Genomic DNA, 12,764 nt, shown 5'->3' with positions numbered 1-12,764 from the left:
GACGTTTCGGTCCGTCCTGGACCATTCTCAAGTCGATTGACAATCGACTTGAGAATGGTCCAGGACGGACCGAAACGTCGTCGTCCCTTCAACTTCTAGTGTGTGGTCTGGTCATCAATAATCCTAAGGATTAACTTAGGAATCCTTCTCTGTATACTTTTAAGAGAATTTACATACATTACATAGTAAAGTGCTCGTAAATAGGAACTACATAATCCGCCATAAATCTAAAAGTGAGAATAGATGTTTTATTTTGAAAATACCTGAGTAAAATGTGACCCACTTCTTCACCGCCTGACTGATTTATGGAACACATTACCCGGCTAGAACATAGGATCGCTGGATTGTTTCAAGCGTAGGTTAGACATATATAATATGATTTTAGGTGGATATTAACAGGAGCCGACATGTATATGGGCCAATATACGCCTTCTGGGGTTTAATTTATTCTGAGGTTCTTATTGGGAGAGCGAAACGTTCACCCCCTCCCCCACACCCCCCCCCCCTGGTACCGATTGTGCGTGTAACATTATCTGCAGCCATGATATGTCAGCACCAGAGGGTGGAGAAGCATGTTATGAGGGGTGGGATCATCACCTTAACCAGCACGGTGGGTAGGGAGGTAATACACCTCAGTGTTATAGTGACCAATTGTCTGGTAACGATTTCAGGCTGTGTATATATGGGCCAAGGTCGGTCGGTGTGTGTGTGTGTGTGTGTGTGTGTGTGTGTGTGTGTGTGTGTGTGTGTCTCTCTCTCTCTCTCTCTCTCTCTCTCTCTCTCTCTCTCTCTCTCTCTCTCTCTCTCTCTCTCTCGTTCCTTCCTTTTATAATCCTTCCATCCTTCTTTCCACCATAGGGCTTAATTTTTACCTCCTCTTCTCCATCCACACGCCCCACATCCATACACCCACACCAACACGCCCCTACACCCACACCCACACGCCCCACACCCACACGCCCCACACCCACACGCCCCCACACCCACACTCTAAGTTAATATCTTACAGGTGCTATCACCATATCGTTCTAACTCCTTTAATATAATATCCTCCGGCGCAAATGATCTTCACATCAAACATGTTGAAGATAAAGATCTTGAACTTAAAAGACAGCGCTCAAGTCGGAGTCGCGAGGCGAATACAGTGCCTCAAGGATCAGTTTGTTGTTGTTGTTATTGTTTTAGATTTAGCTACTCAGGACGAAGTGTCCATGTAGCACGGGCTACGGTGATCCCGTAAAAGGATCGGTACTGGGACTCAGCTATAGAGTCTATTCCGGCTAAACACCATATCGATCTATCAGAGAAAACAAGCCATCTATATGCATGAGAGAGTATTGAGGCTATACCACGAGATCGAACTCGCGTACCTGGAGGGGACTCTTCAGGCACAATCGACAGTGCTGGTGCTTGAGGAACTCAAGGACATGGGTTCGATCCCCAGGAAGCATCTATGGGTATATATATATAAATCACCAAACCTGGCGGCTAAGGAACAGATTAACAACAGAATGTTTTCAGGTACCTAGACACACAGGTCCCTAGAACCACCTATGTCAGACCAATTCTGCGTAATGCAGGTCCGATATTAAGTCCTTACACCTCCCCCCCAAAAAAAAAACCAGCAAAATTAAAGAAGAAAAAATAAAAATGCATGATAATACATGTCCCAGAGCTAACTTAACTATAGCCATAAACTGAGAAAACTCAACCTCTCAGCGTTGGAGGAAAGGCGACTCAGAGAAGATATGGCAACGACGTACAAGATACTAAAGAGAGTTGACGGGGTAAGAGGCCAAAGCTGGAGACACACACACACACACACACACACACACACACACACACACACACACACACACACACACACACACACACACACACGAGACGAAGAGATACCAGGAAAAGTCTCTTCACGTCGAGTGGTTAGCACGACACCCACACCCAGCACACCCACACCCACACCACCCATAACCCACACCCACACGCCCACCACCCATAACCCACACCCACACGCCCACCACCCATAACCCACACCCACACGCCCTCCACCCATAACCCACACCCACACGCCCACCACCCATAACCCACACCCACACGCACACCACCCATAACCCACACCCACACGCCCACCACCCATAACCCACACCCACACGCCCACCACCCATAACCCACACCCACACGCCCACCACCCATAACCCACACCCACACCCCCACACCCACACGTCCTCCTATTTAGACAGGACCAGTAAATACATCGACGTAATGGACAACTAGAAAGTAGAATTTGCTACTATCGAAATTTGGACAAACAGGAAAAAGGTTTGTATTCATGCTGCTAATAAAACCCTAACTTAACCTAACTATCCTAGGCCTAATACACGATATCCTAGACTTAATATGGCACACATATATGCTATAATAGGCCTAGGAATATTTCAGTTTGATATGTCCAGCTGCAGGACAGTTGGCCAGTGAAAGAGACCAGCTTCAAAAATCATTTCATTCATTAACCAGGAGATGCAAAGCCGTGAGTTATCACACAACAATATTAAAAAAGACAAAAAGAAGAAACAAAAGTGCATAAAAGCTAAACAGAATCACTCTCTGGGGTTAAAGAAAGTCTCAGTCTCTCAGTCTCTCTCTCTCTCTCTCTCTCTCTCTCTCTCTCTCTCTCTCTCTCTCTCTCTCTCTCTCTCTCTCTCTCTCTCTCTCACTCTCTCTCACTCTCTCACTCACTCTCTCACTCACTCTCTCTCTCACTCTCTCTCTCACTCTCTCTCTCACTCTCTCTCTCACTCTCTCTCTCTCTCTCTCGGGTTTGTGAATGGAGTAATGTTTTGTCAACAAACACTGAACGAGCGGGGCTTTTTTGGCGGGAGTTTATGAATGAATAAACTATAAGGGAGCAACTGGCATAAGGCGAGGGCTATGAATGGAGGTTTGTCCGGAGAGGGGGGAGTGGGGTGGGGGTTTAGAAAGAAGGGGGGAGGGGGGGGGGGTTCACATCCAAACGTTTGGCTCGATAAAAGCCAAACGTGTATGAATACACAGTGGCTTCCTGTCCCCAGACAAGCGTGAATTATTATTATTATAGAAGGTGATGTGATATAAAAGTGACCGTCTGGGGTCTCATCACCGTGGCCACAATTCACAAAGCATTCCACCTCTCCACTTAACGAAACCAGTACATCTTTTCCTCAATCGTGGCGGCGTAGTTTGCATGTATTAAACAGTTTACTAGAGCCCTCGAAGCTCTATACGAGCTTGTTGAAGGCAATAACCACAAAACCTCGCAGCGACCAAGGCCTCCTAAACAGCTTAACAGTTATACAGAGGGAAAGATGTACAGGTTTCGTCCGTGGATACGTAAATGCTTGATGACTCTTCACTAGACGGTATAGCAATAAAATCTGGTGCAGAAGGATGGTTGGGCTCGGTCCTACAAGACAGGACGGGGCCCAATAGTTGCAAGACTAATTCTGTGACCAGTGACGGAGCAGAGTTCCTAGATTTCTTCCCTTGAAAGTGAAGCTGAACTCGGCATTAAATGGAGATATCTATCTGTTTGACAGAAGGCTGGAGGATAGACGAGAGATATAGGGGAGAGAGAGGGTGTGGACGGTAAGGAGGTAGGGGGCGAGGGGGGGGGGGGCGAGGGGGGGGGGCGAGAAGAGGGGGCGAGGGAGGGGGGCGAGAGGGGGGGCGAGAGGGGGGCGAGATTCCAATTAAAATGGAAGTGGAAAAAGGGGTGGGAGGAGGGACAGACTGTCCCATACACTGCCTTCTAGTCCATATCTATAAGTGAAAATGTCTGTCTATCTGTCTGTCCAAGGATGGAGACCATACGCTTGGGGCTAGTCTCACCCAACTAATCAGGGTGAGTGGTCTGGGGTACAGGACGGACATAGGCTGATCCGTGTCGATACGATTGATGGTATTAGGAGGGAGTGGGGGTGTATAGTGACTCCCCATATCTACTCCGTGAAAGGTGGTGTCAAAGGATTTCTTCACTTTTCTGAGACACAGACAGATGCAAAGGATAACAGAGAGCTTGGGGAAAGGTGAGAGAACAGTGTGTGGAACAGAGGTGACATATTTCACCCGTATAAAAATGCACCAGTTTAGCCTTAACTTGAAATGTATAAACCCTAGCCTAGAGTTTCTTTCACCCTATGCCCCTGTTACCTAGCAGTAAATAGGTACCTGGGAGTTAGTCAACTGTCACGGGCTGCTTCCTGCGGGTGGAGGCCTGGTCGAGGATCGGGCCGCGGGGACACTAAAGCCCCAAGATAACCTCAAGATAACCTCAAGATAACCTCAAGATAACCTCAAGATAATCTCAAGATAACCTCAAGATAATCTCAAGATAACCTCAAGATAACCTCAAGATAATCTCAAGATAACCTCAAGATAACCTCAAGATAACCTCAAGATAACCTCAAGATAACCTCAAGATAACCCACCTAACCTCTAACGTCGTCGATGAACAGAACACGTAAATATTACGGTGCTATCATGCTTATAAGTAAACACAAATAGTAACATACACCAACATTTATACAACGAAATCGCAGGATAAAAAGGAAAAGAGAATTACGAATTATGAATAAAAAATCTCTATCAATCTATGACACATTCGTGCTACAAGAATGGTTAAGTACACGAAAATAAACACACGAATATCTCCAGGTAATTTAATAAAAAATAATTTAATAAAAACTTAATAATAAAACCTGTTTAGCCTGCTATCGTGTGTCCTTACCGTCGCATAAACACTGTTAAACAAACGAACAATTAAGGAGTTCAGCAAGTTAATTAGTCCTGAATTACATTAACAAAGAAAGGTTCAAAATGTTCATAACCAAACATTGAGTTGACAGTTTTTTGAGACGGAACGTGAGTGATGGACGGTAAGCATTCTCTGGGACCAAGCTATCCCCTAACCCATCCCCAGGGACCAAGCCATCTCCCACCTCATCCCCATCGGTACAAGCCAATTCCCTATCCCCCCATCCTTGATGGGTTCAAGCCATCCTCTCCTACAAAATCGTCTTTTCAGCCCATCTGTCAACCCCTCTTGAGGCATTGGAGCAAGGAGATCTATAGGTCAGTCCCCAGTTCCCCTCCCTTTAAACCCTTCATGGTGGTTTTGGAGAGGAGCCGGATGCAACTGGGTCAGCAACAAGGCGGCCCCAGCGTCGCAGGAGGCAGCAGCAGCAGCAGCAGCAGCAGCAGCGGGACAAGCCGGATCAATCCTTATAGTGGCCGCTGCTTGCCCTCTCGTCCCTATCCTTCAATCCTCAACTCAAGATGACAGTCATTTGTTCATATATTTAGCTCGTGTATCGGTTAGTATGATGATAATTATTGCAATATTGTTACTAATAGCAATCAAAGTGACTGATGCAATTGAAAATCATATTAAGAATAATGCAAGCGATTGAAAAGTACTGAAAGAGGGAGTAGGTGGTGGGAGTGAGGAAACTGTAGTACCAAAGAGGGGAGTACCTGAAGATGAGAGAATTCCTAGATGGAGTACAGTGAGGAAGGGAGTCCCTGCCCCACTTTACACCATACCTAACATGTGCTCCAACAGCACATGTTAGGAGCACATGTGCTAGAAAAGGCCAGAGAACTGAAGCCTGAGTTATACCCTTCAACGTAGAACTAAATCACAGTATTAGATTATGGTTTGAAAGCGTGTGTCAGAAAGCGTAAAGGGCATGCCAGAAATGCAGAAGGGACATGCCTGAAACATATGCAAAAACTGTCAAATGTTCGAATAGCTTTTAAGAAACTTGGATAAGGAAGCCTGAAAAACTATAAATAATAATAATAACACAACATACGTGAGACGCATCCTTGAGTATGCAACCCTTGAATGGAATCACAACTTAAAGAGACAAACTCAAACTAAGGAAAGTGCAGAAACGTTCAACAAATAACTGAAAGTAATGAGCTGTAGTAAAAAGATACGACGAGAGAACTGAACCTCACAAAGCTAAAGGAGCAACACAGGGGACATGATAACGACGTTCAAGATTCTATGGGAATCACAAAAATGAATGGAATATGGGAAATGAAGATGTCAGTGAAGTAGGTTATATATATACACAGCTTCAAAAGCATGTATGGTAAGTGTACCGTAGAGGAACACTTATTTGGAAAGTGGAGCTTAGGAGCTAGAGTTTGACTCAGTAAACCCCTTTTGGTCAATACAGGCGCCCATGTCTTTGCGCGCACGCACGCATCGTAAAAAAAACTTACACACTACCCCCCCACACACACACCACACTCCCCACCCCCACACACTCCCCACCTCCACACACTCCCCACCCCCACACACTCCCCACCCCCACACACTCCACACCCCCACACACTCCCCACCTCCACACACTCCCCACCTCCACACACTCCACACCCCCACACACTCCCCACCTCCACACACTCCCCACCCCCACACAATCCACACCCCCACACACTCCCCACCCCCACACACAGCCATACTCATGCTTACCTTAGTAATGTGGAGTTTGAGATTTAACTCTAAACAAATTAAATTTTCCAACATTAATAAAGAAGGTGCTGGCCTGTCACCTGCTGAACGAGACTAACATTAGACTCATTAGTCTTGTGTACGATGATTTCTCTTGCGCTAAATATGCAGGTCGGCGTTCAATTCCCGACCGTCCAAGTGGTTGGGCACCATTCCTTCCCTCCCCCGTCCCATCCCAAAATCCTTATCTTGACCCCTTCCCAGTGCTATATAGTCGTAATGACTTGGCGCTTTCCCCCTGATAGTTCCCTTCCCTTCTTGCGCTAAATGAAAGCCAAATATTCTAGATGGAACATTTAATCCGTGTTATCTAGATGGAGCATTTTAAACGTATCTAGATGGAACATATTTAACGTATCGTTCTTCATCCTCAGCATAACAGGTCGTTCTTCACCCTGAACGACCTTTAGAGATCACAGTGTTCATTTGTTAATCCACAAATGAACACATCAATCTCTGCTATACATCACTAACGTGTTCTATACCTCTTGCAATGCATCTTATTATCTTGCAACTGCAAAAAAAATCAGCATTGCACCTTATTGCAATGTTGCATTCATGCAGGAGTCAGTATCCAAGCCTACGGTTCATTACCTCCACTTCCCAAGCAATTGTAATATAATGGATCCCAATTATTATTCTACAGCCCTAAGAAATACAGCGAGGGGGAGTGAGGGGGTGGGGGATTGGGGTTGGGGGATTGGGGGGTGGGATTCGGTGGGGGGATTGGGGGTGGGGGGAGGATAGTTATCGTCGCTTCAAACGCCAGAGGGCCTCATTAGGATGAATTTTTTCAGCCAAATGGAATTTAATTAAAGCAGATTGCACACTCGGATGCTGGCTTTGGCCTTCAGGATTTTTTTGGGGGGGATAAAGTCTGTCGTTTGTTGATGCTTGACATCTTTCTTAACTCAATCATCTCAAAAAACGGCTCAGGAAACCTTGATAGTGTGAGGTAATCAAATTGATTTAGCAACGTTGAAGTCAAACACATTTATTAGACTGATTTGGTTGATTTAAGTAAATTTAAGACTGATTTAAATAAATGATTTAAGTAAAAAAAAAAACAATGTATCACATATTTGACTTTGAATGTTATCTTTTAAATACACATTAGTCTAAAAAAAAATAAACTCAATCCCACCAACTAAACCCTGATGATTAAATGGCAGTTTCCAATTAATTAATTTTTTTTTCTCCTCTAGCTATATAAAAAAGCTACCAAATTCGACTCTTGGTCTCAATTACGGTTACACCCACCACTGATTGGCTGCTGTTAGGTCATTAAGGGGGAATGACGTCAGTGGGCAACGGGGATTAACCTTACAAGGGACCAGTCTCTAAATACACTAATCAATAGTCTTAAAATACCATTCCTGAAGATGGCATCATCTGTGACGTCACCGCCGATTGGGAGGATTGGGGAGGGGGGGGGGTGTCAGGTGGTCTATGACGTCACAGCCCAATTGGGGTGTTGTTTTCCTATATAATGACACTATTGACAGTCATCTTTCATTGTAATTAATGTATATATTTAATCAATAATATGAACCATCAGAGTGGCAACATTCCTGTTGAACACATAAATAAATCGACAAAAATATCAAAACTGGCAATAAATATTGCAAAATAATGTTGCCAAAATGTTTTTTTCCCCTACTTTTTTTTTTTCATGATAGGGAAGAGGTTTCTACCTATTTTCCCTCATAATTGGGAAAAATTTCCACATTTTTCCTCATAACAGGGAAAAGATTTCCACCTTTTTTCCCCATGATAGGGAAAATATTTCTACTTTTTTACCCTCATGATATAAAATTTATTTCACCACTTTTTTCCCTCATATAAAATTTATTTCTCCACTTTTTTCCCTCATGATATAAAATTTATTTCTCCACTTTTTTCCCTCATATAAAATTTAGTTCTCCACTTTTTTTCCTCATGATATAAAATTTATTTCTCCACTTTTTTTTCCTCATGATATAAAATTTATTTCTCCACTTTTTGTTCCCTCCATGACAGGAAAAAGCCCGCGAAAAGCTCACCCGCAAAACAACAAATCATTTGAGAGTTCCTTACCAGAGAGGCCGACGCAGAGGGTCCATATCCCGCCGTGGAGCGGCACCAGGTAAATCACTCTCGATGTCTGTCGTCTGAACCTCAGGGAGCGGGGATTCGAACCCGGGAAGAGCTGTTGAGACGCCGGGTCCTGCCGGCGCACCTTCATGGGCTGGTGGAGCTGAATGTTCACCTGGAGAGTAAGACGGAAATAAGGGTAAATGTACATTAAATTTATGCCGTGTTTTGCTTTCCTGTTGGAATCACTGTTGTCATATAGCATGATTACCGTTGTCATATAGCATGATTACCGTTATCCTATTTTATCAACCTGATCTCTCAATTTGCAACTCCGTTTAAATATAACTATTTGCCCAGGCCCCCCCAAACGTACAAACCCAAGCAACCCGCCTAACCTATCGAGGGTATATTGGTGAATTTTAATAGACATGCGTGATGTCAGCATCGTTTCACTGTCAACAATAGACTGCAAGTTGTTTGAGTCTCATGGTGCCATATATATATATATATATATATATATATATATATATATATATATATATATATATATATATATATATATATATATATATATATATATATATATGGCTCATGTTGCGAAAAAATAAAAATGTGGGAGCAGGAGCCCGGGACAGGAGGCACGAGAGGCTATAACCACAACAGTTTAGTTGTTTTGCTCAGTTGGATTCCTCTCTCTTTTTTTAATTGTGTGTAATTTTCCATCCATTGGTTTTTATGGTGCCTAAAAGAAAGAAAAAGAGAGAGAGAGAGAGAGAGAGACAGACAGACAGAGACAGAGAGAGGGTCGACTCGGCCAGTTAAGTGTATATATATATATATATATATATATATATATATATATATATATATATATATATATATATATATATATTAAAATTCTTGATCGTTATTTTTGAGCCGAATTCAGGGCGATTGCACATATTTACAGTTTTAAATTACGACTTTTTATACCGAAAATATGGAAATTAGTGAAAACAGCGATTGGTCAAATTTTACTCAAATCTCCCTGCAGTTTTCAAAATATGATGCCGATCTGAAATATTTTGAGTTTTTGCGTTTTAGCTGAATTCAGGGAGATTCCCTGAATCTCCCTGAATATATATATATATATATATATATATATATATATATATATATATATATATATATATATATATATATATATATATATATATATATATTGTACTAACAAATGATGACAATATATTTTTCTGTGTATGGAATAAACATTAACTCCCCTGCACAAATTTAATAAGCCTATTAACATACCCTCGACCTCCTAGGCCTCCCGGCCAACACAAGCCGAAACTGAACAACAGTTTTCTCAAAAGAATAACACTAACCAAACTCTACTGAGATCTACAACATCACACTCTTGAGGTTATCTTGAGGTTATCTTGAGATGATTTCGGGGCTTTTAGTGTCCCCGCGGCCCGGTCCTAGACCAGGCCTCCACCCCCAGGAAGCAGCCCGTGACAGCTGACTAACTCCCAGGTACCTATTTTACTGCTAGGTCACAGGGGCATAGGGGTGAAAGAAACTCTGCCCATTGTTTCTCGCCGGCGCCAGGGATCCAACCCAGGACCACAGGATCACAAGACCAGCGTGCTGTCCGCTCGGCCGACCGGCTCACTGAAAACAAGTCACAAATCCTGAGTCGGGTTTGTCAATGACTGTTGTGAAAAGTTGAATTAATTTGAGTAGTTACAAACCCAATGTTGCAAAGATATGACCTTTATCAATACTAATGTTTCACGGGAGACATCTCCCGTTACGCAGGGTGCAGTCGCACCTCCACAGATCTCCAGTATCAGCTCTTGATACTGGTAATGGCTCAAAAGGGCCACCACTTACGGGCTATTCATGCCCGTGCCACCTTTTGGGTGGCTTAATCTTCATCAATCAATCACTAATATTTTGCAATATTTTTTATAGCGTCACAGAGAATCACTTCGTTAAACATCGCAATCCATTTGATTGCCTACGTGCAATCAATATTAATGCTGTTCAAATTAGGAATGACTGTATCGTTTCCCGTCTCTTCAATTACAACTATTACACCAGTTTGTCCTCCATGCAGTGGTTGGCGCCGAGCGGATTAGAGCCGGGCAATTACAAGCGACCCCGTCCAGAGCCCTAACTACCCTCTCTGATGACCAACCATCCGGATTAACCGGCATTTCCCGACTATGAATGTGCGCGAAATCGAACGAGGACCGAACATGGTTCCAGAGATAGGACGGAGCCACGGAGCAGCCCCCACTAACCTATCGAGTCCGATGCATAGAAAACGGAGATATTTGTGAGCCGTTACTGTTCATCGTAGGTTGCATTTGTGACGTTGGTGACTATGACGTTAAAGTAACGCAGACGACGTAGTGGTAAGGTGAACCTTCTACCCCCAGGGTGATATAGCCAGGCAGCCCGTTCTCGCACTTTCTTACTGTCAATATTGACTTATTAAATACGTGCATATGTGACATACTAAACATACTAGTTTACCTTGAAAAGCTTCATAGAAAACACCGACCTTACCTAACCTTCTTAGTATGTTAAGATAAGCATCTTATTGCTTCGTAATTACAATTATTACTTAACCTATGCCTATAGTAGGTCAATAAGTCAATATTGACTATACGAAAGTGCGAGAACGGGTTGAGCCAGGCCAGGTCGTAGGGGTCCAATACTGGAGTTCTTTAGCCTTCTTTCGAGAGAAGGAGAAAAAGTTTGTGAAAAGTAGTCGAAGAATATCATATTTTAAAGCTTGTTTATGGCTTTAACCCTCCTACTGCCCAACCACTACCACCACTACCAACATTGTTACCACCATCACCACCACCCACAACTGTCACCTGTACAACCATGTTGATTGGTGGTATTGTGGTGGTGGTACTCACCCTCACAATGTACACACATCCTTACCCCTTGTGTGAAAAAATACTTAAACTATAAAATAAAATATACTTTTAAGTATAAAATACTTGGAGAGAGAGAGAGAGAGAGAGAGAGAGAGAGAGAGAGAGAGAGAGAGAGAGAGAGAGAGAGAGAGAGAGAGAGAGAGAGAGAGAGAGAGAGAGAGAGACAGACAGACAGAGCAAACTGCATGACATGAAAAAAAAAAAAGATAATGTCTTTCTAATGAAAAGTTCAATTACCTACACTTTCCGACCCGGCGCGGATCCTGTAAATATTATATATTATATGTTATATATTATATGTTATATACGTATATAGTCTTGTATTTTCAGGTTTATTAAATAAAAATACACAGATAAAATAAGTGTTATGTTTGAGCGTCAGTCCCCCATCCTCCTCCAAACACCCATTCATGCACTCTCCTCCAAAACGTCGACCTTTCAATACATATTGTAAGGACTATGCCCCTGTTACCTAGCAGTAAAATAGGTACCTGGGTGTTAGTCAGCTGTCACGGGCTGCTTCCTGGGGGTGGAGGCCTGGTCGAGGACCGGGCTGCGGGGACACTAAAAGCCCCGAAATCATCTCAAGATAACCACCCTATGCCCCTGTTACCTAGCAGTAAAATAGGTACCTGGGTGTTAGTCAGCTGTCACGGGCTGCTTCCTGGGGGTGGAGGCCTGGTCGAGGACCCGGCTGCGGGGACACTAAAAGCCCCGAAATCATCTCAAGATAACCACCCTATGCCCCTGTTACCTAGCAGTAAAATAGGTACCTGGGTGTTAGTCAGCTGTCACGGGCTGCTTCCTGGGGGTGGAGGCCTGGTCGAGGACCGGGCTGCGGGGACACTAAAAGCCCCGAAATCATCTCAAGATAACCACCCTATGCCCCTGTTACCTAGCAGTAAAATAGGTACCTGGGTGTTAGTCAGCTGTCACGGGCTGCTTCCTGGGGGTGGAGGCCTGGTCGAGGACCGGGCTGCGGGGACACTAAAGCCCCGAAATCATCTCAAGATAACCTCAAGATAACATCGAGTTTATTGACATCTTCTCTACCCTCTCTATAACACATTTTGGGGTCCCGGAGATGAAGGCTGCTCATATCCCCCCCCCCCCCCCAGAGCCTTTAATAGGATTTCACCAACAGTAATATCACCCACGAAAAAATGTGTTTGAAGCAGCACAAAAATTTGTTT

The 12,764-nt window shown here is 43.6% G+C and overlaps 1 protein-coding gene across 5 annotated transcripts in view; it reads right to left on the bottom strand.

Annotated features, from left to right (window-relative positions):
• LOC123769180 (uncharacterized) overlaps positions 1 to 12,764 on the bottom strand; it is a 134,969-nt gene that overhangs the window by 22,169 nt on the left and 100,036 nt on the right. For all 5 annotated transcript variants that reach the window (XM_069310023.1, XM_069310021.1, XM_069310022.1 and 2 more), the window contains one exon: positions 8,633 to 8,804. In XM_069310023.1, coding sequence (XP_069166124.1) covers positions 8,633 to 8,780 — 148 coding nt within the window. In that variant the 5' untranslated portion in view covers positions 8,781 to 8,804. The remainder of the gene's footprint in view (positions 1 to 8,632; positions 8,805 to 12,764) is intronic.

The sequence above is a fragment of the Procambarus clarkii genome, chromosome 66 (genome assembly GCF_040958095.1).
Source record: "Procambarus clarkii isolate CNS0578487 chromosome 66, FALCON_Pclarkii_2.0, whole genome shotgun sequence".
Lineage (NCBI taxonomy): Eukaryota > Metazoa > Arthropoda > Malacostraca > Decapoda > Cambaridae > Procambarus > Procambarus clarkii.
This window is presented reverse-complemented; position numbering and strand designations above follow the sequence as displayed.